The sequence below is a fragment of the Ambystoma mexicanum genome, chromosome 2p (assembly GCF_040938575.1).
Source record: "Ambystoma mexicanum isolate Mex_15411 chromosome 2p, UKY_AmexF1_1, whole genome shotgun sequence".
In the NCBI taxonomy this organism is placed as follows: Eukaryota; Metazoa; Chordata; class Amphibia; order Caudata; family Ambystomatidae; genus Ambystoma; species Ambystoma mexicanum.
Window position 1 is genome coordinate 1,225,900,721 of NC_090923.1, and position 25,838 is coordinate 1,225,926,558.

Consider the following 25,838-nt stretch of genomic DNA (forward strand, 5'->3'; position numbering starts at 1 on the left):
TAAATATCTGAATGCCTGCTCCCGGGGCTGATGGACTCGATCCGGATGCCCGGGGGTAGGCATCATGACAGCACTCCCCCCGAAGGCCCCTCATAAAGCTGTTTCTTCCACTTGGCCCTGGTTTGTCTGCGAAGTTCCGATGGAATTTTTTCACCAACCGAGGAGCATGAACGTGGTCGCTAGGTTCCCATGACCTTTCTTGAGGTCCGTAACCCTTCCAGTCGATTAAATAAAAAAGTCTAGATTTAACCATCTTAGAGTCCAGGATGTTTTTTACCTCGAATTCAGGTTCTCCATCTATTAGGATGGGGTCAGGTGGTTTGGTTAATCTGGTCCCGGGTTGAACTGGTTTTAGAAGTGAAACATGAAAGAAAGGATGAATCCGCATATTAGAGGGTAATTCTAATTTGACAGCCACCCAGTTGATAATGGCCTTAATGGTGTAAGGTCCCAAATATCTAGGATTAAAGGTCCGGGTTCCTTTCAGAGGTACGTGTTTTGTAGCCAGCCAGACTTGATCCCCAATCTAGTATGGTGAAGTCTCACTTCTGTGTTGATCAGCGTTCTTCTTGTATTACTCTTTTGCTTGTTTCAAATGTTCTGTTGCCTCCTTAAAGGCTTATGTAATAGTTGAGTGCAGATGAATAACTGCCGCCATTTCTAAGTGCTGGGGCGAATCGAGTTCTGAGGTTCGAGGATGATGTCCATATGTGGTATAAAAGGGGCTTTGTTCGGTTCCTGAATGTACTGAGTTATTGTATGCGTATTCAGAAATCCATAAAATATCCTTCCAATTACTTTCGGTTTGGTGAAGCATACAACGTAGGTATTGTTCAAGAGTCTGGTTGGTCCTCTCCGTCTGACCATCGGTTTGGGGATGGTGACTTGTTGATAACCTTAAGTCGATGTGTGCCAATTGGCAACATTTTTTCCAAAATTGCTAAACGAACTGACTACCTCGGTCAGAGATCAATACGGAAGGAAATCCATGTATTCGAACAATGTTTTCAAGAAATTCCTTGGCCAAAATTGAAGCGGAAGGTAATCCTTTTAAAGGAATAAAGTGGGCCATCTTGGAAAAAAGATCTACAATAACTAGAATGGTGTTGAATCCATTGCATGGAGGTAGATCTGTAATAAAGTCCAAAGACAAAGTGTGCCAGGGTGTGGGTGGAGAATCTAAAGGTTGTAAAAGACCAGCTGGTTTTTTCTTCTGACTTTTATTTAGGGCGCAGATGCCACAAGACAGTACAAATAACTTTACGTCTTTTCGCCAGGTGGGCCACCAGAATTATCTTTTAACTTTAGCTTCCGATTTTGCGATACCTGGGTGTCCTTCTATCAAGGCATCATGGTAATTGGAGATGACTAGTTCTTGTAGTTCCTTGTGTGGTAAGAATAGACGCCCTTGATAGTAAGGTACGTCATTGATGACTGAATAATCTGGGTCCTTTTTAACCCAGTCCTGCAGGGCTGCTGAATTGAAAAGTTGTTGGATTTTCAAATGAATATCTTCCAGAGTCTGTAGAGCAGTTATGCCAAGAATTCTTTCTTCTGGAATTATAGCTACCAATTCTGGATTCGAGTATGCTTCTCCCATTCCTATTCGGGATAAGGCATCTGCCTTGCTATTTTTACATCCTGGTCGATAAGTGATCACGAAATCAAATTCTGCAAAGAATAGTGCCCACCTAAGTTGACGTGATGATTGGGCCTTGGCTGTCTTCAAATATTGCAAATTCCTGTGATCGGTGATTACAGTGATGGTATGCCGAAGGCCATCACCTGATATTCGAATAATCTGTACTTGGTACGAAAGGCAGTCTTCCATTCATCGCCTTTTTTTACACGTACCAGATGATATGCCCCTCGAAGATCCAATTTAGTGTAGATGCTAGCATCCTTTACTTGGTCTAGTAATTCGGGGATCAGAGGCAACGGGTATCGGTTCTTCACCGTAAAATGATTTAATGCACAGTAGTCTATGCATGTTCTAAGGTCACCTTCCTTTTTAGGCACTAATAATAAAGCTGAGGATGCAGGGGACTTGGATGGACGAATGAAGCTATTAGCAAGGTATTGGTCCAAGTATTGTCGTAGGTGAAGGTTTTCAGGTTCCGTAAGGGCATAGATTCTACTGCATGGAGGTTGTGCACAGGGTATGAGATCGATTTGACAATCGTATGATCTGTGAGGTGGTAAGGTGTTTGCCTGTTCTTTTTGGAAAACGTCTTGGAATTCTTGATATTCCTGAGGTAACTGCACTGCTGGGCTAGTAACTGTGGCCAGGCCTTTGTTCAAGGTCTTTTCCGGGTAACAGGTGTGTGCACAATCCGGGAAGGTTATTCTCTTCTCTCGCCAATCAATACTAGGATTATGTGTTTCCAACCAAGGTATCCCCAGTATTATTTGGAACTGCTGGGCTTTGATTAAATCAAACACAATAGTCTCTCGATGCCCATCTTGACCCAACAGTGTCATCTCTGTAGTGGAATGAGTTACAGGTCCAGAGGCAATCTCAGTTCCGTCGACTGTGGTGATGACATCCGAAGTGGTCTTTTTGCAAAGAGGTAGATTCATCCTAGAAGCCAATTCGTGGTCCATATAGTTTCCTACGGCCCCACTATCAATGTATGCCCTTACTGCGTGCATACGTGATGGCTGCCTTGGGTTAATAAGGACCAGTAGTATGATTAGGTGCGAGGTCTGAGTGTCCTTCTTTGAGCTCGGCAAGCGGACCTCTCCGCTTGTCGGGCATGGTCGTTTCCCGAATCAAGCTCTGTTTGGTTTTTGTCAGCAATTCCGACTATTTTCTTGGATGGTTTCATAGGGCAATCCTGTAGAAGATGTCCTGAGGCCCCACAGTATAGACACAGTTGCATCTGCCGTCTCCTTTCTCTTTCCTTTTGAGTTAAGGGTGCCTTAAACCCCCCCGATCTGCATAGGTTCTGATGCATCTGTTCCTTTTGGGGTAACTTTGGGTTTAACCAATACCCAATTCTCGAACTTAGCTCGATCAGCTTTTCTAGTTTGATGGCAGTGGTCTAATTGGACCACTAAGTCTATATATTCTGCGCAATCCTGAGGTGGATTCACAACTTGGGGCAGAACATCTTTGAGTTCACCCCGAAGTCCATGATGAAATAATGTAATTCGTTTTGCCTCAGGCCATCCGGTTTCCACCACCAACCTATTGAAGGTTGCGATATAGGTTAGCAGATACTGGTTACCCTGTCGTAGGGATAAAAGTTTGTTATCCAGGGCCTGTCCCTGTGAGTGTCTGGCGAATAGTCTTTCCATGCTTAATTGAAAACCCTGAAAATTCCGAAGAAGAGGGTCATCCTGGTTGACTAGTAGAATTGACCAATCCGCTGCGCTGCCACTAAGGTATGATAGTACAAAGGCTACTTTGGCTTGGTCGTTTGGAAAGGCTCCAGGTCTGCATAAAAAGTGAAAGCGGCATTGGTTCATGAACACGGCAAACCTTTTCGGGTCCCCAGCAAAGCGTTCGGATGGAGGTAAAGGAATGCTCCCTGGTAGAACCACCTGCACAGGATTGCTCGATGAAACGGGGGTTGGATTCCCCTGTCATGATACCTACCTCTAAGGAACCAGGCCGGGCCAAGCAACCCCAGAGGCAGGCATCATTTCCCCCAGGAAGGTCTCAGCGGGCCCAAGTCGGGGCCCTTTGGACGGAATCCTGGCGCCTTAGGCGCCAGGCTCATATTGGACCCCAGTCCTGGCGCCTTAGGCGCCAGGCTCATAATCAAGGACTTGTGTTTAAGTGCTTGGGTGTACACTTACCTGATGCAGACCTTGCTGCAACATCCAGGCCCCCTTGAGGCCTGGATGGGACTATTTTGTCTCTAGAACTACTTAACCACACGGGTGTGGCCTGAGGAAGAATACATACCTGAGTGGAAGGATACATACCTGGGACTTCTTGAAAGGCTATTTAAACCACGCCCAATCAGTAACTCATGCTTCGCGTTGTTCTGCATCTAGCAGCTGGACGCTCACCGTACCTGCTCCTGCTTCTTGACTTCTGCCACGCCCGCCTGCATCCTGAAACACCTGCATGTGGAGAAGGAGAAAGAATTGGACAAAAGAAGAGCTCTTACCTGTTTCAACCTCGTCCAAGAGTCGTCCCGTCGGCGATCCTGAAAAGGAAAGACTTTCATTTTAAAAGGTCAACTCATCCGTCGCTGCCGCGCTGCATTTCACTCACCTTGCTGCCAGCCTCCATTGCCAGCAGCGCTCGCCCGGACTCGCTGCATCAACCCGGCACCTGGGGAAAAAGACAGAAAACAAAGGTGAGAGTGAGAAGAGCATAAGGAAAGCCAGAGCTTCCATTTAGACTTACCTGTTTGTGTCATACTTCATTTCGGGTCTCTGCCGCATACAGGCACCTGCAGACCCCGGCCCCTAAGGGGAAAAGAAAGACAGCGGAATTAATGAGAGAATGAAAAGACATAATAAAGACTCTCATTAAAGACTTACCGGAACTTACCTCTCGTTTCGGGTCTACGCTCGTTCAGCATTCTGACCCTGGCCCCTATGGGGAAAAAGACATCTGCATTAGGGTTTAATATTGCACTCAGAGGAAAAACATTCTTTGAACACTAACTTGAGCATTCTTCATCGTTTTCATCGCTCTTCTCGGGATCCACGTTCTGCACCTGAAAGAAAGACAATAAAGACTTTTTATTCTCGGACATTAGCAGAACCAACATGGATGTATGAGAGTGAATCCAGTGAATTAACTGGGTTTCAACGCGCCCCTGCACCAGAAGCAGGAAGGAGAGCTCGCCATCACAAAACCAAAGGTGAGATTCAAGGGGAATTACAGAAAGGAGGTTCGTTCTGGAGGTGAAGGGCACATTGCCCCGCAGATCATTAACGCCCCTCCCTTTTCACATACAGAAGAACCGGCCCTGCCATACTCTGAGTCCAGCGCCTCACCGGAAGAAGCAACTTCATTCCAGTCCTGGTCAGCGCCTCTGTGGGAGTCAGGTGAGCGTTACATCCCCCCGGGTCCAGGTAGTGGTGTTTGCCCAGCTTGGTTTTGCAGCAGTTGTCTAGCCAAATCATCAGTGCGCTCCTTTGAGACTATCAGTTCTCTCCTGAGGGCATTAGTTTCTTGGCACGCAGAATGCACTTCTGCCCTAAGTTCCCCTAGCAATAGGGCTAGTTGGTCGGTTTCTGAGGTTTCCATTACGCCTGGGTGGGGATTTGTGGATAGGCTTTGCGTTCTGTTACGCTCACCTGGTTCCCACAGGGGCGTCGGTCGGACCCGGACAGCTGCGGTCTCCACCAACGTGATCCGTAGTGCAGAGATGACTGTTTGGACTGGCCCGCCTAGTTTCGTCTGCTTGACCCGAAGAAGTATTCTCCTGCAAGTGGAGAAAGGGATTTAGCCACCTGTGGATTTTAGCAAGGACCCCCCGCTGCTCCGGATCTCCCCACTAGTCACCTCTGATATTTCCTTTTAGTAAGCTCACCTTATGTGTTTAAATGATGAGCTCTCCATCATGCTTGGCATGCAGGGGCGCGTAGATACCAGTTACTTCACTGGCTTGAAAGTACTGGAGGAGTTCCGGCTATTGACTCCGGGGCTTATAAAGTTCAATATGTCCGATGTTCACTCTTGTTCCATTCCCTTTTTAGAATTGCACTGGGTGCAAAAGAATATTGCCTGGAGGTAGCTGATGGCATTTGGGTAAGAGTCTGTATTTCCCAACACTGTTCGGTAAAGTTGCCTGAGTTTAATTTGTTGTTTTCTCTCCCTTTATAGGTGCGGCATATGAAGATGTGGCATGTTAAAGGGTAATGCCTCCGGTGATAAATCAGATAAGTCTATGTTAAGTGATGATATTTGTCGGCTTCCGGGCTCACCTTGTTGTTTCTTTGGTTTTCCCCAGATGCTGGAGTTCGACGACGAAAAAGATGGAGAGAGCGCTGAGTTTAAAGATGCTGTGGACTGGTGAGTATAACGCAGTGCTGCAGCTGGCGATGCAACACGTGTTGGAATAATGTTCTTTCCAGGCTCGGAGACGTGATGGGTCCGGAATCAGGTAAGGAAATAAAATGATGTTCGTTATCTAACCTTTTCTCCTTCTTTTCCCCTTTTCCTAGGAGCTACGGATTCGAGGCGGGCGTGGCAGAAGACTGGATGCAGGCTTGCAGGCACGGTGAGCATTACGCTGCAGAATGCAGAATAACGCGAAGCGTGTGCTGCTGATCGGGCATGGTTTAAATAGCCTCCAAAGTAGTTCCAGGTAAGAAGTTCCCCAGAACCACAACCGAGTAAAAAAAATAGTCCCTGTAACAAAATAGTCCCATTCAAGCCTCACGTTGGCTTGGATTCAGTTGCAGCATGGTCTGCATGAGGTAAGTAATGTCTATGACTGATTCCTATTATGAGCCTGGCGTCTAAGGCGCCAGGACTGAACCCCAACAGCCCCCAGCCGGGAATGTTGGCGTTTTGATAAATATCTGGATGCCTGCTCCCGGGTGATGGACTCGATCCGGATGCCCGGGGGTAGGCATCATGACAGGAACTTTAGGTTCATATGCTTGGAATGAACAGAGTATAGTTAAGCCATTCAATGTTATAGGAGTGGAGCCACAACATTATCTTCTCTCCTTTCCCCAGACCAGAACTCGATTGAGACGTGCAGCTCAATGTACTGGCAAACAAAAATTGCACATATCAGTGCCACTTAACATGTTACGGTTTTTGTCATTCCAAAAAGCAACTCCCTGAATGGTAAATGTACCAAGATGGTAGTTTTTACAACTTGGCTTATCATATGATTGATAGCGACATGTCATTCAAGGGATCTGATCAGACTTTGACACTCATTACTGCTGCATTACAGCACTGCTATACTACAACTGTGTTGGTGAGGCGGAGGAAAAACCTCCAGCAAAATGTTGGAGGTAATTCTGCCACCTTATCACCAACAATCAGCAAAAATAGTGGAATTATCGCTGGTTGAAATTCCAGCTAAATCCCCATGGAGTCTTATGGGCTCCATAAATGGGGACTAACACTGCCACACCACCACTTGTAATCTGGCAGTAATTCCGCCATACCAAGTGGCAGTAGCAGTAATTCTGTTTGGATGTATTCCATCGAGTTTACCACCAGAATATCGCCAAACTTGTAATGAAGCTCTGTGTTGGCCTAAAGGGTAAGAACTCACAGTAGTAGAGCAGCTGCATAAATTCAATAAATTAACTTGTGATGGTGGGGAATTTACCCCTGGTAACGTTCTTTCGATTGGATGTTGCTCCCACCTCATCTTATGATAAATATCTCTCCAGCTTTTCTGCTTTGGATTTTTTTTTTCGACAGAGGGCGCTGTGTGCAGTGTCGTCGAGTCGATGTCCCTCGAGGGTCTCAGTTCGATGTCATCATCAGTATAAGTAACACATGCAGCGCCTATTGGCTTCAGTTCTGTTTTCCCCTTCTGAATAGGAATTACCAGGCTTACCCAAGACCGTAGGCTCACAGAAAGCGCAAAGTGTAAGAACACGTAAATTGTACGGCGGAGTAGGCTGAGCGAGGTCGATGAGGAATACGTGGGAGGAAAATCCAATCGAAAGAACGTTAGCAGGGGTAAGTAACTTGTTCTTCGAATGGATTGTGTCCTCCCACGTATTCCTCATCTTATGATAGACTCCCAAAGCAGTAATAATTTGGAGGTGGGACTGCCAATTAAATTTAGATCTAATCATGGATCGAATGGAGAACAGCTTCCAGACAGTAATGTTTTACTAATATATGGATAGAGGACCAAGTGACCGCTGAACAAATATCCTTGATTGGGGCACCTCTTTGAAGAGCAGCAGAGGTTGCCATGCTCCTTGTGGAATGAGCCCTTAGGCCTTCCAGCAGATCTTTGCCGCTAATCTGTAGCATACACCAATAGCCAGGAGAATCCATCTGGATATTGTTTGTTTAGTAACCGCAAGGTCCAATTTGGGACCAGTATAGCCAATAAATAGTTGGTCATCTTGGTGAAATGTAGCCATTCTGGATATATGAAAACTGAGAGCCCTTTTTGGGTCCAGTATATGTAGCCTCTCTTCCTCCTTTCCTGGATGAGGAGGTAGATAGAAGGTTGGTAAGGTAATTTTTTGTGACAAGTGGAGGTCAGAGACTGGTGAAAAAGAAGGCTTTACCTTGAGAATAACTTTGTCTTTATGGAATACCGTATGAGGAGGTTTGCAAGAAAGAGCCTGCAACTCGCTTACCCTGCGGGCTGACGTTATTGCAATAAGCAAAACGGTTTTTAATGTCAAGAGTCTTAAAGGACATGAGTGTAAAGGCATCAAGGGAATACATGTTAAAAACTTTAACACAAGATTAAGGTCCCATACAGGTACATTTAATGGAACAGGTGGGTATACATTAGTAAGGCCTTTCAAGAATTGGACAATCAGAGGGATATTAAAATATGAATCCTCCTTGAAAATGGAAAGCGCTGCTAGGTAACCCTTAATAGTTCCAATCTGGAGCCCCAGATTTGCTAAATGTAACAGAAAGGAAAGCACTGTAGTTGTGTCACATAGAAATGGATCCACACTCTTATCCCTGCACCAGTTGCTGAACTTGTTCCAACGGCAAAGGTACAAAGATTTAGATGCTGGCCTTCTGGCCGAAAGCGAAATCTCCATTACATCATCCGAGAGGTCCCAATCCTTGTATCTCAGCCTTTTAGAAACCATGCGTGAAGGCTGAGTGTCTTGACCTTTGGATGGAGAACCTGACCTTCCTCTTGTGAGAGAAGATCCTCTCTATGTGGAAGACGTATTGGAGGGCAGATGGACATGTCCTGAAGGTCCGGGTACCATGTCCTCCTGGCCCAATCCGGAGCAATTAGGATCATGGATTACCCAAACTTTCTCAACCTCCTGATCACATGAGGAATGACGGGGATTTGAGGAAACGCATACATGAGTGGAAATTCCCAGTCCAACATGAATGCGTCTCCTAGAGCTCCTCTTGGGGGAAATTCCCTGGAGCAGTACTGTTCGCACTTCCGGTTCACACTGGTCGCGAACAGATCCACTTGAGGGGTTCCCCAAAGGGTGAAGATCTTTTGAAGGACTTCCTGAGCTAGTTCCCATTCATGGGAGTCTGTGCTATGCCTGTTTAGAGCCGTGTTCTGCTTTCGGGCTAGGTCAACTGCCGACAGATTCCTTCTTGTATTGCCCAGAACCAGAGCTGCATTGCCTCTCTGCACAGTGGTAGTGACCCTACACCTCCTCTCTTGTAGAGGAAGTACATGGCCACCGTGTTGTCCATCATTATCAGGGCATTCTTTCCCTGTACAGAGAGCAGGAAGGCTTTCAGCGCTAGTCTGATCGCCCTCAGCTCCAAAAGGTGTATGTGTAGTTTGGACTCCGATGGAGACCAACGACCAATGATTATCAGATCGTTGGTGTGGGCTCCCCACCCCGTGAGTGAGGCATCCGTCACTACCGTTATCTCCGGCCATGGTTGCCAAAACGATTCTCCCTTGAGAATGTTGTCTTTGCAAGCCCACCACAGAAGGTCCTGAGCAACTCTGCCCGGAACTTGCAGGTGGTCCGACATCTTGCCTGAGAACTGGGGCCACTGAGTCCTGAGAGCCCATTGGAGGGATCTCATTCTCAGGCGAGCCTCTGGCACCAGGAAAATGCAGGATGCCGTAAGACCGAGCAACCTCAGAAAATCAAAGGCCGGAAGATGCTGAGCACTCTGGAATTTGGTAACCATCTGCAGAATGTGTTGAGCTCTCACCTCGGGTGGCAAGGCTTTCCCAGAGGAAGTATCCAGGACTGCTCCAGTAAATTGGAGTCTTTGGGATGGTATCATGTGGGACTTCTTGTAATTGAGGGAGAAGCCCAGTCTGTGGTGCAAGTGGCAGGTTACGCTGAGATGTTCTCGGGCTTGCTCGGGTGAACGAGCCCTGATCAGCCAGTCGTCCAGGTAGGGGTAGACGTGAATCCCTGTGGGCTACATTGACCCACTCAGCAGAATTCCCAACCATAATCAAGCTGCGCTTCTGCAGTCAACAGCAAAATGGCTGTGCTGGCTCCTTGGAGCACCAAAGGAGCTGCATCAAAACTGCGTTTGGCAGCAACAAAAGGATGGCTGCACCATCTTGCCAAACACCTATTGGGCGAGTTGGAACAGGGAGTACACCGAGAAAAGTGTCAGTGTGTGTTCTTGGGTGAACCAAAAGAAGCAAATTGAAAAAAAAACAGCGCTGCTCAGCTGCTTGCAAAAAGTTCCCATTGAAAAGGGAATATTTTACACTAAAAAGGATGCTGCACTGATGCTATTTTCATCTATTCCATATCACATTGCTTTTATCAATAAGGCCCTGCCATGCCCATCCATATTCACATTGTGCTTCAGCAGAAGAGAGCATTATCCCCGAATGACAGGCTAATGTCAAGCCAAATCTGGGAAATCTAAGAAACTTCACTTTCAGCCGTGCGAGAAAACGATTAACTTTTGGGTTACAAAATGTCAAAAATCAAGGCTTTAAAGAAATCCTAGCTCTATGGGCTGTTACGCTCACCTGGTTTCTGCTGAGGTATTGGGGGACGGTTGCAGCCCTCACTGAACTTGGATCACCCCCTTCAGGCCTCTCCCTCAGTAGAAAAGCTGTGAGTGGTGATACTGCTCCTGTGAATTATGGAAGATAAGCTCTCCGTCCTGCTACTTCTGGCAGGGGCGCGTTGAATGGGATTTAGTTCCTTCACTGATCCCTGATAAGGATTAGTCCAGTCCAGCTGCGACTATGTTTCTCCTTATGATTGGTAAGTCTTTCATGAGCTCTTGTGATGCTGTTCGTTCTGTTTAATGGCTTTATATGTTGCTCCTATTAAGGCCTGCAACAATGTCTCTCTTCTGTGTTCTTCCCTTAGATGGAAATGTGGCCTCAATGCAGCCGTGAGGCGCCAGACACAGCCGGATAGAAGATGGATGCTACCGCAATGTTCGACAGTTGGTAAGTGATGGCTTAAGGAAAAGCGTGAAGTATGGCGAAGCGCAACCTTAAACTGACTGTTTTTTCGATGTCTAACCTTGTCTTCTGTTTTTCCTTGCAGGCGCTGCTGTTGACGATGGAGCGTGTCGTGCTGCGGTGCCAAGATAAAGATTTCAGCGTTCTGGAAAGTGTAAAGATGAATAGTTGCTTCGCTGAAGAGATGTACAGGTAAGAACAGCTTCCCCCAGTTGGTGAGTATGCTGGCAGGAAGCAGGATGTCCAGGAAGCAGGATTCCCATAGGTAAGTCTGACCTCAGGCGACGGTGAGCGTTACAATGCTTGCAGGTGCAGAATAACGCAAAGCTTCTGTCTTGAGGATCAAGGCAGCTTATACAGCTGAGATCGTGGGCACGCCCATTAGGGCCGGCTTACCAGCCACACCCTACCACTCCTAGACAGTGAGCACGTGCTAAGGCAATCAATTAGCAGCCTCACCCAAGAATACACTTGGGGCTGCTTAATGGGTGGAATGTTCAAGGTTAATGCATCCTGCTTAATGGATGGAATGTTCAAGGTTAATGCATCTGAAGTGCTATGTCCATAATAAAAGCTTTTTTGTTTTAAATGGATGTTCTTGTTTACTTTTGTTCATGAGCCTGGCGCCAGAGGCGCCAGGACAGTTTCCACCCAGGTTACCTGTGCATGCGACCCCTGCATGCCTGTGCCCCTGACTTCATGACCATGACAGCACTCCCCCTCAAGGCCCCTCTCAAGGGTGGTTCTCCTCCCGGTCCTGGTTTGGTGGGATTATTGCGATGGAAAGGTCCAATTAAATGCAGAGCATGGACATATTCACTGGGTTCCCAAGTTCGGTCTTGAGGTCCGTAACCTTTCCAGTCAATTAGGTAATACAATTTTGATCCAACCACCTTGGAGTCCAGGATGGATTTGACTTCATATTCTGGTTCTCCATATATTACTTCAGGCTCTAGCGGAGAACAAAGCCGTTTATCCGATTTCATTGGTTTGAGGAGAGAGACATGAAATACGGGGTGAATTTTCATGTGAGATGGTAACTCCAATTTCATGGCAACAGGATTGATTATGGACTTTATAGTATAGGGGCCCAGGTATCTTGGGCGGAAAGCTCTTGGCCCCTTCAGGGGATTATATTTGGATGCTAACCACGCCTTTTCTCCAATCTGGTAGGCGGGAGATTCCTTCCGATGTCGATCAGCAATCAGTTTTTGTCTTTCCTTAGCCTTGGTCAGATGCTCTGTTGCCTCCTTAAGAACCTGAGTAATGGTTTTATGCAAGTGTTTTTATGGCTGGCATTTCCAGGGTATCAGGTGGATCAAATACTCATGTCCTCGGATGTCTTCCGTGCACAGTGTAGAATGGAGTTTGCCCTGTGCTTGCGTGAACTGAGTCGTTGTATGCATACTCAGCTATCCAGAGTATATTTTTCAAAGAATCCTCGGACTGTTTCAACATACACCTGAGATATTGCTCTAAAGTTTGGTTGGTTCGTTCAGTTTCCCATCAGTTTGAGGGTGATGGCTTGTGGACAACCGGAGATCGATTTTGGCAATCGTACAACACTTTCTCCAAAAGGCAGAAACAAATTGAGTTCCGCAATCAGATACTAATATTGATGGAAATCCGTGCAATCAAACAATTTGCTCCAGGAACACAGATGCGAGAGTTGACGCAGTTGGGAGTCCCTTCAGTGGGATGAAATGGGCCATTTTGGAAAATAATCCACAACGACTAATATGGTGTTGTATACATTACAGGGTGGAAGATCCGTGATGAAGTCCATCGACAGGGTATGCCAAGGTGCTGGCGGTACTGTTAGGGGATGTAGTAAGCCAGTAGAGTTCAGTTTCTGAGACTTGTATTGTGCACAGACACCGCAGGTTTCAATAAATTGGGTGATGTCTTTTCGCCAGGTTGGCCACCAGTAGTTTTGTTTTACCTTAGCCTGAGTTTTGGCTATTCCTGGGTGTCCTTCTACTAATGAATCGTGTTAATTTGTGATGATTTGCTTTTGCAGTTCTTGGTCTTGGACATATAATCGTCATTAGAAATATGGTAGATTGTCTTTGATGGTGTACTGGTCACCTTTTAATAGCCATTCCTGTTGTGTTGATTTATCCATCTGGGATTGCAAACTGGTTCTTTTGTCATGCACACACGTGGCGGCAGCTATTCTGGTTTGGATCATTTCCTCTGGAATTATGGCCACGGGGTTGGATGCTGTAAAAGCATCTTTTTCTTCACTCATGCGTGATAGAGCGTCTGCTTTGCCATTGCGTACTCTAGGTCTATAAGTGATAACAAAATTGTATTCCACGAAAAAGAGAGCCCAACAAAGTTGACGCGAGGATTCTGCTTTGGAGGTTTTCAAGTATTGCAAGTTACGGTGGTCCGTGAGGACAGTGACCATATGTCTCGCCCTAAGAAGGCAATGTCTCCAGGCCTTGAATGTTGCTTTAATCGCCAGTAATTCCTTATCTGTGATTGCGTAGTTCAACTCAGGGGCTGAACATTTGCGGGACCAGAATGTGACGGGTGTAGTTGTCCTGTTTCAGGGTCTTGTTGTGGCAATACTGCTCCAATGGCGATTTTTGAAGCATCTGTCTCAACTATGTAAGGTAGGTTTGGTCGTGGGTGTCGAAGGACTGGTGCTGTAGTGAATGCTTGTTTCAACTTCTTTAAGGCTTCTTCAGCTTCTGTCAACCAATGGAACTTTTGATTTTTCTTTAACAAGGAGGTCATTGGATGTACATTTTGGGAAAACCCAGGTATAAACCGACGGTAAAAGTTGGCAAATCCGAGCACGCTTTGCACTCCTTTCATGGATTTTGGTGATGGCCACTGGCAGATTGCATCCATCTTTCGTGTACCCATATGTATACCTTGTGGTGTGAGCATGAAACCGAGAAACTCGACCTCGGTTACATGGCAAAAATCTTTTTACAACTTGGCATACAATTGGTGTTGTCGAAGCTTCTCTAAGACTGCCCGGACATGGCCTACATGTTCTTCCATGGAATTTGAGTAGCTAAGAATGTCGTCAATGTAAACAAGAGCGCAAACGTCCAGTAGTTCACGGAGTACATCATTCATAAAGAATTGGAACGCCGCAGGGCCATTGCATAGCCCGAAGGGCATGACCTAGTATTCAAAGAGGCCGTACTTCGTGCGGAATGCCGTTTTCCACTCGTCTCCCTCTTTTACTCTTACAAGATGGTATGCTCCTCTTAAATCCAGTTTTGTGTAGATTTGAGCATGTTTCACTTGGTCCAGGAGCTCTAGTATAAGTGGTAACAAGACTTCGCAGGAACGTAAAAAGTTAACAGTGTAAATGCAATTTTGTGGTTTTTAATTTAAGACGTTGTAGCCTTCACTGCCATATTGGGAACAGAAATGGCAGAGAATTGCACATTCTAAGGAAAGTGTACAGGATGCCACTTTGAAATTCAATACTGATATGCCTAATAATAATCTATACATATGTATAAAGTTATAGAATTTTAGGCCGAATATTTCTTACTGAAAACGACAAAAAATGGTTAAGCGGACAAAACAAAGTCTTACAAGCTGGAGAGTTGGACTGGCGCGCTCTGCGTGAAATATGTAATCTGCCTATGTAATTTGTTAAGATGCCACAAAGGTAAAAATGGGCCATTTATGTCAAAACTGGGTTGTGGAGAAATTAACTGTGGGAGGTTCTGGACATAGTAAACCCACATCATAAAGCTGATGTCATGTCTCTAAGAGTCCAATCAAATGATAGGAGGGCGCTAACGATGACCTCTGTCCTATCAAGTTGTTTGGGGCGTACCCAGCCTAAGACTGCCCTACGATATAATTCTATGATGTCACACGCTTTTATATAAAGGTTGGGAGCTCACAGATTCTCTTCTGAATTTCCAGCACCTGCGTTCCTGATATTCTACATTCATCTTGCCAGATTCCAGATTCCACTACAAGACCAAAGCATAGCTGACCCTATCCCAGCAAGGCCTTGATCCAGAAAATCCCACTAAAAATCCCATTAACAAAGGGGAAAAGCTGTGGTACCCTTTTGGGGAGCATTTGTGACCAGACCGGCTTTTTGTCCACTACCTGCACCCAGCTGTATCTTTAGCATCCAGCGACCAGACTTGCCCAGCTGTTTGCTGTAGGGGGTGACCGTGATGCGGTGACCAGAACCCGGTTGACTGTTCCAATATCCTAAACTCAAGCGTGCACTGTATTTCCCCATCCCATAGAAACACACAGCCTACCCCATCCTGATCCTTTTGTCTTTGTTCCACTCCCTAAGCAATCCTATCCATGTCTTGGTAATTTGTCCAACTGTCAGAATTCTTTGTGCATCTTGTCTATGATTTCCTAGTGTTAGCGCCATTCTTTCATTTACTCCATCTTGTAACTCCTTAGCAATATTTTGATTAAATAAATTAATTTTCCCCAAAGAACAGAGGTATAATGCGTGAAGGGTTATAACTGCAGCGTAGCTTTTATATTCACGGGTGGCGTTCCTCTTTTCTAAGCCATTAAAACTAGTATAAGCAAAATCTGTCTTGTTCTTTCCAATTCGATTTTCTCTCTTTCACAGCTTTATTGTACCAAAATTGAACCTCCTTTTATCTTGCAAATCTCATCCAGTTCTTTAGCTATAGCCATCCTATTACCTCTATATAGTTTTTGTGATGTGAATCTATCGCCCAACCCAAAAACCGCATTCCAAATCCGAGTATTTCACCCGTTTTTCATTAAAACCGACTGACATTTAAAACTGCAATCGAGAAAAAAATTCAACTTTCCCACGTGTGATTCCGGCTGCATCGTGTTCTTACTTTCAATTTGCTTTTGAACTGTATGCCTTTGTTGATACTTTGCCTTGTGATTGCTAGGGTTTATACATTACTGATGTTGTGAGAAATCATTTTTGCCTCATTAATTTAACCGCACATTGATTAATTATTTGTCCATTTCCGAGTATCATTTTATGCCATTGCAGAGGGCCTCTTATTTTGTGAGGGAAGTTCAGATTTTGATTCTATTTGCTGCCTCATATCCGTGACTAGCTGCTGCTTCTTTCTATCCACTCAGAATTCGCTTTATTGTGGGTTGAAGGAACATTGCAGGGGGAAATCTTAACTCTGGTGCTATCTATCTCAATTGAAAAAGTGCTCATATTCAATTGTGCTTTGGATATGTTCTTGTAGAAGGTTATGCAAGTGTACTTCAGTGGTTTTCATTGTAATTATCACCCCATTGGTGGTTGCTACCCAATATTAAAATTTGTGTGATTTCTTGGAATTTTAAAACAAATAAATATTGCATTCCCACCAACCGGCCTGGTTCATGGTCCATTCTGACCCAGGTTATTTGTAAAAGGGGGTGTGAGGTGGGTTGTGTGCCATCTCAAATTGAATTTGTAGAAAATAAAGAGAAAACATTCCAATTGTGCGCTACATCCTAGGCTAAGACCAAGGTGTGTCGCCCGATTGAAATCCTTAACATCCCCCCACTCCTGTGAATTGCTGTCACCACCGCCATCAACTTCTTGGTTAAAACCCTTGGGCAGAGGTCAGCCCGAATGGCAGAACTCGAAATTGATCATGAGAACCGCCAAACCTCAGGTACTTTCTGTGCTCGAGATGGATTGGTACATGAAAGTAAGCATCCTGAAGGTCCAGTGATACCAACCAGTCTTGGAGTTGGAGAGCCTGAAGGATCTGAGAAAGGGTAACCATCTTGAACTTGTCCTTCCTGAGGAACTTGTTCAAGTTTCTTAAGTACAAGATGGGTATCAATCCTCCGTCCTTTTTGGGGATTAGAAAATACGGGGAGTACCAACCCTTGTTCCTCTCCGCTACAGGTATATGTTCTATTGCACCTTTCTGTAGCAGGGTCAAGATTTCTTGCAGAAGGAGCGGATCCGGAATTTTGACATAGTTGTTTCCCAGTGGATGATCCTGAGGTCTTTTTTGAAAAGGAAGGCAGTAAACCCGGGCCACAGTTTCCAATGCCCAAGTATCAGAAGTAATGCCCCGCCATTCGTTCAGATACAGAGAAGGTCTGCCTCCCACCGGGGTCTTGTGCGTCAAGGCCTCAGAGTGGTTTAGAGGCGGCTGAAGCAGCGGCTGAAGGTAAAGTTGGTGCTGCTTGGGCTGACTTAGCACCTCTTCCTCGTCCACCACAAGGGAATCTTCTCTGACCCCTTTGACTAGCTTGTCCTCTTCCTCTTCCAATGATTGAAGATGAGTCTGAATAGGGTTGTTGAGGCTGTCTAATGGCGGCGCTAAGGGATTTAGCTGCCGCCGTTGAGGTCAGCAGCTTCTCCAAACTCTCATCTGCCTTGCTGCCAAACAACCTCGAGCTGTCAAAGAGCATGTTGAGCAGTCTTGTCTGCACATCTGGTGCAAACCCCGACTTTCTCAATCACGCAAATCTGTGCAACACTGTGCTAGCAGCCATGGATCTGCTGATGCTGTCTGCACTATCCAAACCTCACTGGAGGCATTCACCCATAGCCTCCTTACTATCTTTAATGACTGCCAGGATGCCGTGTCTTTCTTCACCTTCCAGGATGTTTTCAGCCGCCATAGCATTACAGTCCCACAGGGTAAACGTAAATCTAGACAATGTACAAGTCACATTAGTGGATTTCAAAGCCATACTACCCGCAGTGAAAACTTTTCGTGCCCAGGCAGCCACTTTCTTATCATCCCTGTTGGGAAGGATGGATGGGTAAGCTGACTGGCTGGCAGACGTAGCCGCCTGAACCACCAAGCTTTCAGGTGTGGGATGCTTGGTAAAATATTCCGGGTCACTGCTGGAAGGTCTGTACTTCGTTGCAAAGTTTTTATTTACTGCAGCCACAGTTTCCGGGTCTCCCAGTTTTCAGAGATTCTTTTCTGTAGTGCCATGTGGAAAGGTAAAATTGGGTCTTTCTGAGGACCTTGGTCCAAGATGTCAGTGTCACAGGTTTCCCCCTTTCTCACCTGTGTTTGATGCTTGCTGGATTTCTTGGAAGGAGTCTTCTTGCGTACGGTTCGGGTTTTGTACAACCCCGTACGCGCGTCTTTGGGTTCCAGCGTTCGTTCAGCGTTCTTCGTCCAGGGCCGATAGGAAACTCCAGGAAGTCCAGGAACGCAGGAGGAGTACTCGGAGGCGGGTACACGGACTCCGTGATACAGGATAAGGAGGAGGGGAAGATAGGAGGAGGAAACACGGGTCCGGGAACCAGGAAGCAACAGAGTTTAGCGAAGGCAACTACGGAACACACGTCTAGCCACAGCAATCAGTAGCGTTGAGACCCGCGGGGGCGTGGCCTCTTTATAGAACGTGCTACGTCTGACGTGAAAGCTGGTAGACTGCGTTCTGTGTTTAAAGGCCATGTTAGAAGTACAGCAGAGTGTAAGCCCCGATGTGTCAGGGACCAGGAAGTCCAAAAGGGGCACGTCTGACGGTTCATAACAGTCAGTCATATCATCTTGCTCGAAAGATGGAGTAGGCCTACTCCATCCCATAAATTCAATAGCCTTCCCCATAAGTATTCTGTATGAGGAGTCAGAATGCTCAGAGGGGTCAGGTCTGCCAAACTCTAACTCTGGCGAGGTATCCAAACCACTAGCTGACTGGAGATTATCATATAAATCTCTCAGCCTGGACTCGTCAGATAGAAGTTCCTCTGGCACATTGGGGGTGCCAAACTGTAGACCAAAAGGTGGTGTATTGTCATCAGAGGGTTGATCTTCCTCATATATAGCTGGCAGAGACTTAAAATAGTATTTTTTAGGTAAAGGCTTGTAGACCTTGTCTTGTACTGTTAACGACTTCGACAATGTTGAAGAAGACGTTGAGTATGGCTTCAAAATCGGAGTCTGTTTAGTCAGCGTCGTCATCGATTTTGGTGTTGACGGCTCTGATGCCGACAGGGTCGGTGAAGACGCTGTAGTTTTCGATGCCTTGTGCTTCTTCGCCGAAACCCTAGATGGGCTAGGTCCTCGACTCGTTGAAGCTCTCGACGATTTTTTGTCGGATCGAGAACTTTCTCGATATGACACCCGCTTTAAGCTCAGCTTCGAAGATGTATTCTTCGACTTCCCTTTGTTGTCCTTATGCGGAGCGACTGGGGCATGGCTCTTTTGCTTTTCATTCTAGGTGGATGAGGCCGCCTTCTCGAAGATTCGCCTCATCTCACTACGAAATGCATCCCACTTTGCAGGGGAATCGGATTTCGAAGGACACCTGATTACCTCCGACGAGGAATCACTGGAGGTCGAAGGTGACCTATGATGCCTCTTCTTGGCCTTCTTAGAGGAAGAAGACGTAGAATGGTGCGATCGACTCCCCAATTGGGACCTTTTTGATTTTTTGCATCGGGAAGAATCCCTCGACTCATCGGTCTTTTCCACCCTCTTCAAAGGTGACTTCAACGCTAACCTCCCGACCGCCAGTTTAACTCTACGCTCCTTGGGAGCCTTCTCGGTCATCGCCTGACAAGAGCTGACTTGGGCGTCGATGGATTTGAAGAAGATCACATTGAGCCTCATTACGAGGCTGGCGGTAGCCGATCCTGGAATACAGGCACGGCTGCCGCCGGTATTTTATTTTTTCAGGCACCCAAAAATGTGCAATTACCGGGTCATTATGGCCTTTCCAGACCCAGTATTTGCCCATTCCTGGGCCCCCGGGAAACATTCTTCCCCATACGCATTTGAGCCCCATAGGGCTCAATGGGAATGGGGAAGCCGGATGCACCGGCACCGTTTTGTATGGTGCCGGTGCATCCGACATGCTGTGCTCGCGGGTGCCACTCTGCCCGCCAGGTTCGACCTGGCGGGCAGAAAGGCACCCGCGGGCACAACTAGTAGTTTGCCAGTCTGGGAACTGCGGTACTGGCAAGCTTACTGGTACCGTAGTTCCCAGACTGGCAAACTTATAATGAGGCCCATAGTCTAACGAAAATCTTTCACTGAAGAGCGTCGTAATTAACTCAAAGCGTTAGCTCAGAAAAACAGAGCTGCATGCGCTACTTATACTGATGATGACGTTGAACGTTGAACAGAGGCCCTCGAGGGACATCAGCTCGACGACACTGCGCACATCGCCCTTTGTCGAAAATAAATTCTGAAGCAGCAAAGCAGGAGAGATATTAATCATAAGATGAGAAATACGTGGGAGGACACTATCCATTCGAAGTATCGGTTTGTAATACCACTAAATATTCCTAAAATCTTTCACTGTGTGATCCTGGCTCTCCTCGATCAAGCCACTTTGTAATTGAGGACAATGCTGCTGAAATCAACTAAAAAAACATGTATATTGACACTGCAATTCACCATCCTTGAGTCCAGACAGAAACTGGTAGAGTTGTATAGCGGGTCAACTCTAAGATACTGTAAAGAAATGGAATTTATCAGGATGGGCAAAAAATATGTCTTATTTGCAGCTCAGTTAGGAGATACAATGCCTAGAACAATTCTTATGAACAAGAGAGACCACTAGCTAGGATGTTTTTTGTCATTAAAGCCCCCCCTTATCTTATCCTATGTTAGCTATCACTCCCCTGGAGCATTTTGTGTTCCTAACATAATACGTATTAGGAAGCTTTGGATGTTTTTCAGATAAAACACAATATGCATGAGCCAGGCAAAATAAAATAATTGTTAATGCGATGAATGTTTATATATTTCCAGGTTTGGGGACTCTCTGTAAACAAGTTGGGAGCATGTGTTGTGCTGGAACGATTGTAAAGGCAATATGACATACTTATCGCTCACAACCCAGTCAAGTGGACAACTTCCTCTCACTCTTTGTATTTGGATTACATCTCATGCAAGTTCACAAAGTATGGCCTAGTCTTTCCTTCTTAGGTATTGTGATTAGGATGAGACAACTGCACAGTATATCACATATTGCTGTATGTGGCTGTCAAGTATGCATTCCTCGCTTCTTACCAGCTCTTTCTTTTGAGCTTCTAAGTCCTGAATGGTTTTGGTATTCACAGTGAGGCCATGCTTCATTGTCTCCAGCTCCTCCAATAACTTTTCTGAATGTGAGGAAACCTGCTGCAGACTATAGAAAAGGAAACAAGGTTATTTAGGCTACGTTTTAGCATCTCAGAGGTGAAGGGTAATCAATTAGGTTTTGAAGTGGTGTACAAACCAGTGAATATAGAACAGATGACATAGTCAGATAGAAGAGATGGAAAGAAGATAGGCAGCAGACTTGGGGAAAGGCAGAGATTCCTGAAAGAGGCACATATCCTGAACACGTAGATGCAGAAATGTGAAGCACCTAGATGGAAAAGATTAAGGTGAAGACACTCTGATCAAAAGGATGAAGGAAAATCCACATGATTTCATAGAAGAGATGGAGAAAGGCAGAGATGTTTTCCTACCGTAAATGGAAAGAAACAAACATGGTGCCTTAATAGAGAGAGAGAGAGAGAAGATGATATAGACGAGATGAAGACAGGTGAACATCATATTATATAGCAGATGAAAATGTAGAAAGTGAAGATGTTAGGAAAGAGGAAACGTAGAAAAGACAAAGGGCCTCATTCTGAGTTTGGCAGAGTGACAAAAAAGTGGTGGTAACGGAATTACCACCACTTTTACTACTCCGCCAAATACAGAGTTTGGCCTGGAAGTGGAGGAGTTACCTTCATCATCATTGTAGGTAAATCCTCCACCTTACTGCCAAAAAATCGGCACAATCATCGGAATTACTTACACCACCTACCACCACATATAATCCTGTAGTAGATCTGCAGGACCAAGTGGCAGTAATGGTAATTCCTTTTGGCGGTAGTGCAGTGAAATTACCACCAAACTCATATAAGGGCCAATATCTTTTCAAAGGCAGGAATCCAAGGTTTTTTATATAGACATAGAATTAGTGACTACATGCTATCCCTATACTAGCTCTCTCTCTCTTCCTCTTCCACTCTCTGTCTCACTTGGTTACTCACTAACTCCTCCATTGTATGCCCCTCACTCACTTGTCCACTGTATGTCACACACTCAGTTTTCAACCATATGTATGTTCTCCACTCACTCACCCTTCCAATGTATATCTCTCTTACTCACCTGTCCTGTATGTCTTGCACTCCCTCACCAGTGCAGAGCATCTATCTCACTAGTTCACCCATCCACTATGTCTTGCATTCAGTCATTTCTCAAATGTATTTCTTTTACTCACTCACCCCTCCATCATATATCTCTAACTTACCGACTCACACACTTAATTATTTGACTTTCCCATTTGCTAAATTACCCCAGGGATCAATGTCCCTCACTCACTTCTGCATTGTATGTCTCTCACTTGCTCACGCATCCCTCTGCTGTATCAATATGCTCACTAAGCCCACCCTCACATGTCTCATCACTCACCTCTCCAACATACAACTGAATCTTATTGGTTCACTCACTCTTCTGAGCTATGACTCTCACTCACGCTTTCCACAAATATCTATCCCTCACTGAACTGTGTACCATGTGTTTTCCACTCACTCACACGCTGCCCCCCACTGTATGTCGCAAACTCCCTCTGCTCACATTTGCCTATAGTGTACTTCCTCACTTCTGACTAGACTAGTGTACTTTGTCTGCAGTTACAAGCATGCACGTATACCTCTTGTTGTGAACTTTAAGGCAGGAATTTTCCCGCAGGAGTTGGATGTTCTCCTCATCGGCTTTCTCCAAAGCTTCTTGCAGGTTGCTGATCTCCTGCCTCTGCTTCCTTTTGATGTCCTCGGATTCTAGGATCCAGTTTTGCTGAGCAGGTTGTGCCCTACGAAAGCAAATGTTGATAGGAGTTTTCATGAGAAAACACATCAGTCTCTGGCATGCCAGGAACAGTGGATGTGACAAAATAGATACCATTGTACTATGCGAAGAAGCATAGATCAAAAAGACGGAGCTCCAATAAAGGAGACTGGCTCAATGGGATCTATTTGGGAATCCAATTCAAGCATAACTACCAAGCTAGACTTTATACCAGGGAACTTAACAAATGATGTCAAATCATGGCACCTTGATCTCCTGCACTGAGGCAGTCTGGTCACACACTAACCAGGCTCAACTAGCGAACTTGACCGTGGTGGACCTGCCCTTAAACCGAACAATGAATGGGATGGAAGGAGTAGAATTATTAATGTGTGAGCGGGCACCGCTTAGTTCTGGTATGTTTAAGTGGTTTCAAGTAAAAAGATACTCCTCTGATTTGAGATGGTTGGTGGGGTGCGGCGCACCGTTGTGTGCCACCGTGTTGGGCACAAACTGTGACTGAAGAAAAGAGACCTAAGCTTGTTGGCCTTTGGTGTGGGCCGCACACCCTTGGTTCCCACTGGGGGTTATTTGATAACTAAGAATTCCTTAAGTAAATGATCACTTGTAATACTTTGAAGTTTTTCAATTGTATAATTTTAATCCTCGATTATGTTTTCCTTCACCAAATATCGTAAGTATTATTCCAGCAAAATGTGTCTAAATGGCCAATGCATTTCAGATTCTTATCCTTCATCAGGGCCTAGTCTAATACTTATTTTCAACTATACATTATATAAACCATAATCACAATTTACATTGCATTGGTTATCACATTATTATCATTGACAGGGTACCAACATAGAAAAACGCACAACATATAGGGAGACAAGTAAATAAATAAAGACAAATTCAATAACATCTGTTAGTTGATTGCTTATTGTCATCTCTTATGTACACAGCAAAATGTGTATCTATCATTCTCTTCAGCCTGTTCTATTTCTATGTTCACACAATTTGTGTTCATCCAATTGTTACAGTCGACATTGTTTCTATCCTTGTGATAGCTGTATACAAGCTGTATACATGTTTAAACATTCTTAATGCATGCAATACTCCACCTTCACCTTTTATGTGTGCTGAGACGTGGTTGATATGTGCTGAGATGTGGTTGATATGGAATCCCAATAGGTACTTATTCCCAATGGTTATTTCATTCATTATTTATTGGGATTGCATATCAACCACGTCTCAGCACACACAAAAGGTGAAAGTGGAGGATCACATGCATTAACATTTTTTATACATGTATACGGCTATCACAAGGATAGAAACATGTAGACTGTAATAACTGGATGAACACAAATTGTGTGAACATAGACATAGAACAGGCTGAAGAGAATGATAAACATATTGCCGTGTACATAAGAGATGACAATAAGGAATCAACTAACAGATGTTATTGAATTTGTCTTTATTTCTTTACTTGTCTCCGTATATGTTGTGTGTTTTTCTTTGTGGGTACCCTGTCATTGATAATAATGTGATAACCAATGCAATGTAACTTGTGATCACTGTTTATATGATCTGTAGTTGAAAGTAAGTATCGGACTAGGCCCTGATGAAGGATAAGAATCTGAAATGCATTGGCCATTCAGAAACATTTTGCTGGAATTATACTCATGATATTTGGTGAAGAAAAACATAATTGAGGATTCAAATTATACAATTGAAAAACTACAAAGTATTACAAGTGATGATTTACTAAAGGAATTCTGAGTAATCAAATAACTCCCAGTGGGAACCAAGGGTGTGCGGCCCACACTGAAGGCCAACAAGCGTAGGTCTCTTTTCATGGAAGGAGTAGAATGCCACTTGTGAAGGGATGCTGATGGTATTATGGAGAATGTCTATAGCCTCGGAGTTAAGTTCCTTGTGGTCAATTTGATTTAAGAATGCAACTCATGACACATGGGGATCACAGAGGAGTTACTCTGGGTCTCATTACAGAAACAGGAATAGGTTTTGTAGGTCGATATTGAACTGCTAAGGCAGAGCTGTGTCTGAATATGACTGGAATGGATTGAATATGTAGATCAGAAGTGAGGGGCACTGGTAGAGATATATGTGGGTTTCCATGCTGGAAAAACTGAGGGTTCTGGGGCTCCAAGAAGCATTGTCTGAGCGGTCTGTTGGTCTTAGTGCTGAAATAGTGGAGATGCTGCAGGTCAGAAATGAGGTGCATTAGCAAAGCAGCGTTTGAGTTTCTGTACTCAAGTAAAAGAGATTCTGCAGGTCAATACACAGAGGCACTGGAAAAGTGGTACGATTCCCACACAGAGTATGGTTTCATAATGTAGGCTGGGCCTAACTACATGGATTTCTGAAGTACTGCGTGCAGGCTAGGTTTGAAATGAGGACCACTTACGGTTTGGTGGCACATGCATCTCCGCTGTGTTCTGGGTTACTTGACTCCATGTTGTCACCTTTTCTGAGAAAAGACACAGAGGGAAACATCTCAATGGCCAGCAAAGATACCCATCTGAATAGCTATTAAAAGACCCCCCAAAGGGAGTTTCTTCCACATGCATGCACTGTAGCAACACTTCCATCGGAAATACAGTATGTTATGCATTTTATTCCATGCTGTGGCTCTATTTCACTGTATAAGATGTCAGCACACAGAAGCAGGTCAAAGAGTGTGAGTATCAATAACCAATGCTATAATGTAGGAAGGGAGAGAACTGGTTCCAAGGCGCATGTTCAAAATGCATGTTATGTACTGAACAAAGAAGTACATTTTTTGACAGGATACTGGGTATTACCTTATCAGAGCAGCACAGAGAACCCTCTCAATCTGGAGTAGGCATGCTTCTAGGGCACAACCGGAGCCAGGGGTGTTCAGAGGGAGTTGAAAGGGAACCCAGTGTCAGGTCTGATGGGTTTTAGTGTCAGGTGTGGATGGGGGGGTTTGAATTGAGAAAGTATTTTAATTCTGAGTTCTGGTAATGTGAAGATAAATTAAACCTGATTGATAATCAGGTCTGAATGA

The 25,838-nt window shown here is 45.0% G+C and overlaps 1 protein-coding gene across 5 annotated transcripts in view; it reads right to left on the bottom strand.

Moving 5' to 3' along the window:
• LOC138567368 (uncharacterized) overlaps positions 1 to 25,838 on the bottom strand; it is a 963,890-nt gene that overhangs the window by 700,085 nt on the left and 237,967 nt on the right. For 4 of the 5 annotated variants that reach the window (XM_069645508.1, XM_069645512.1, XM_069645509.1 and 1 more), the window contains 3 exons: positions 25,215 to 25,277; positions 22,653 to 22,811; positions 20,975 to 21,092 (listed from right to left, as the gene is read on the bottom strand). In XM_069645508.1, the coding sequence (XP_069501609.1) occupies positions 20,975 to 21,092; positions 22,653 to 22,811; positions 25,215 to 25,264 (327 nt within the window). In that variant the 5' untranslated portion in view covers positions 25,265 to 25,277. The remainder of the gene's footprint in view (positions 1 to 20,974; positions 21,093 to 22,652; positions 22,812 to 25,214; positions 25,278 to 25,838) is intronic. The other variant, XM_069645510.1, reaches the window with a different exon arrangement.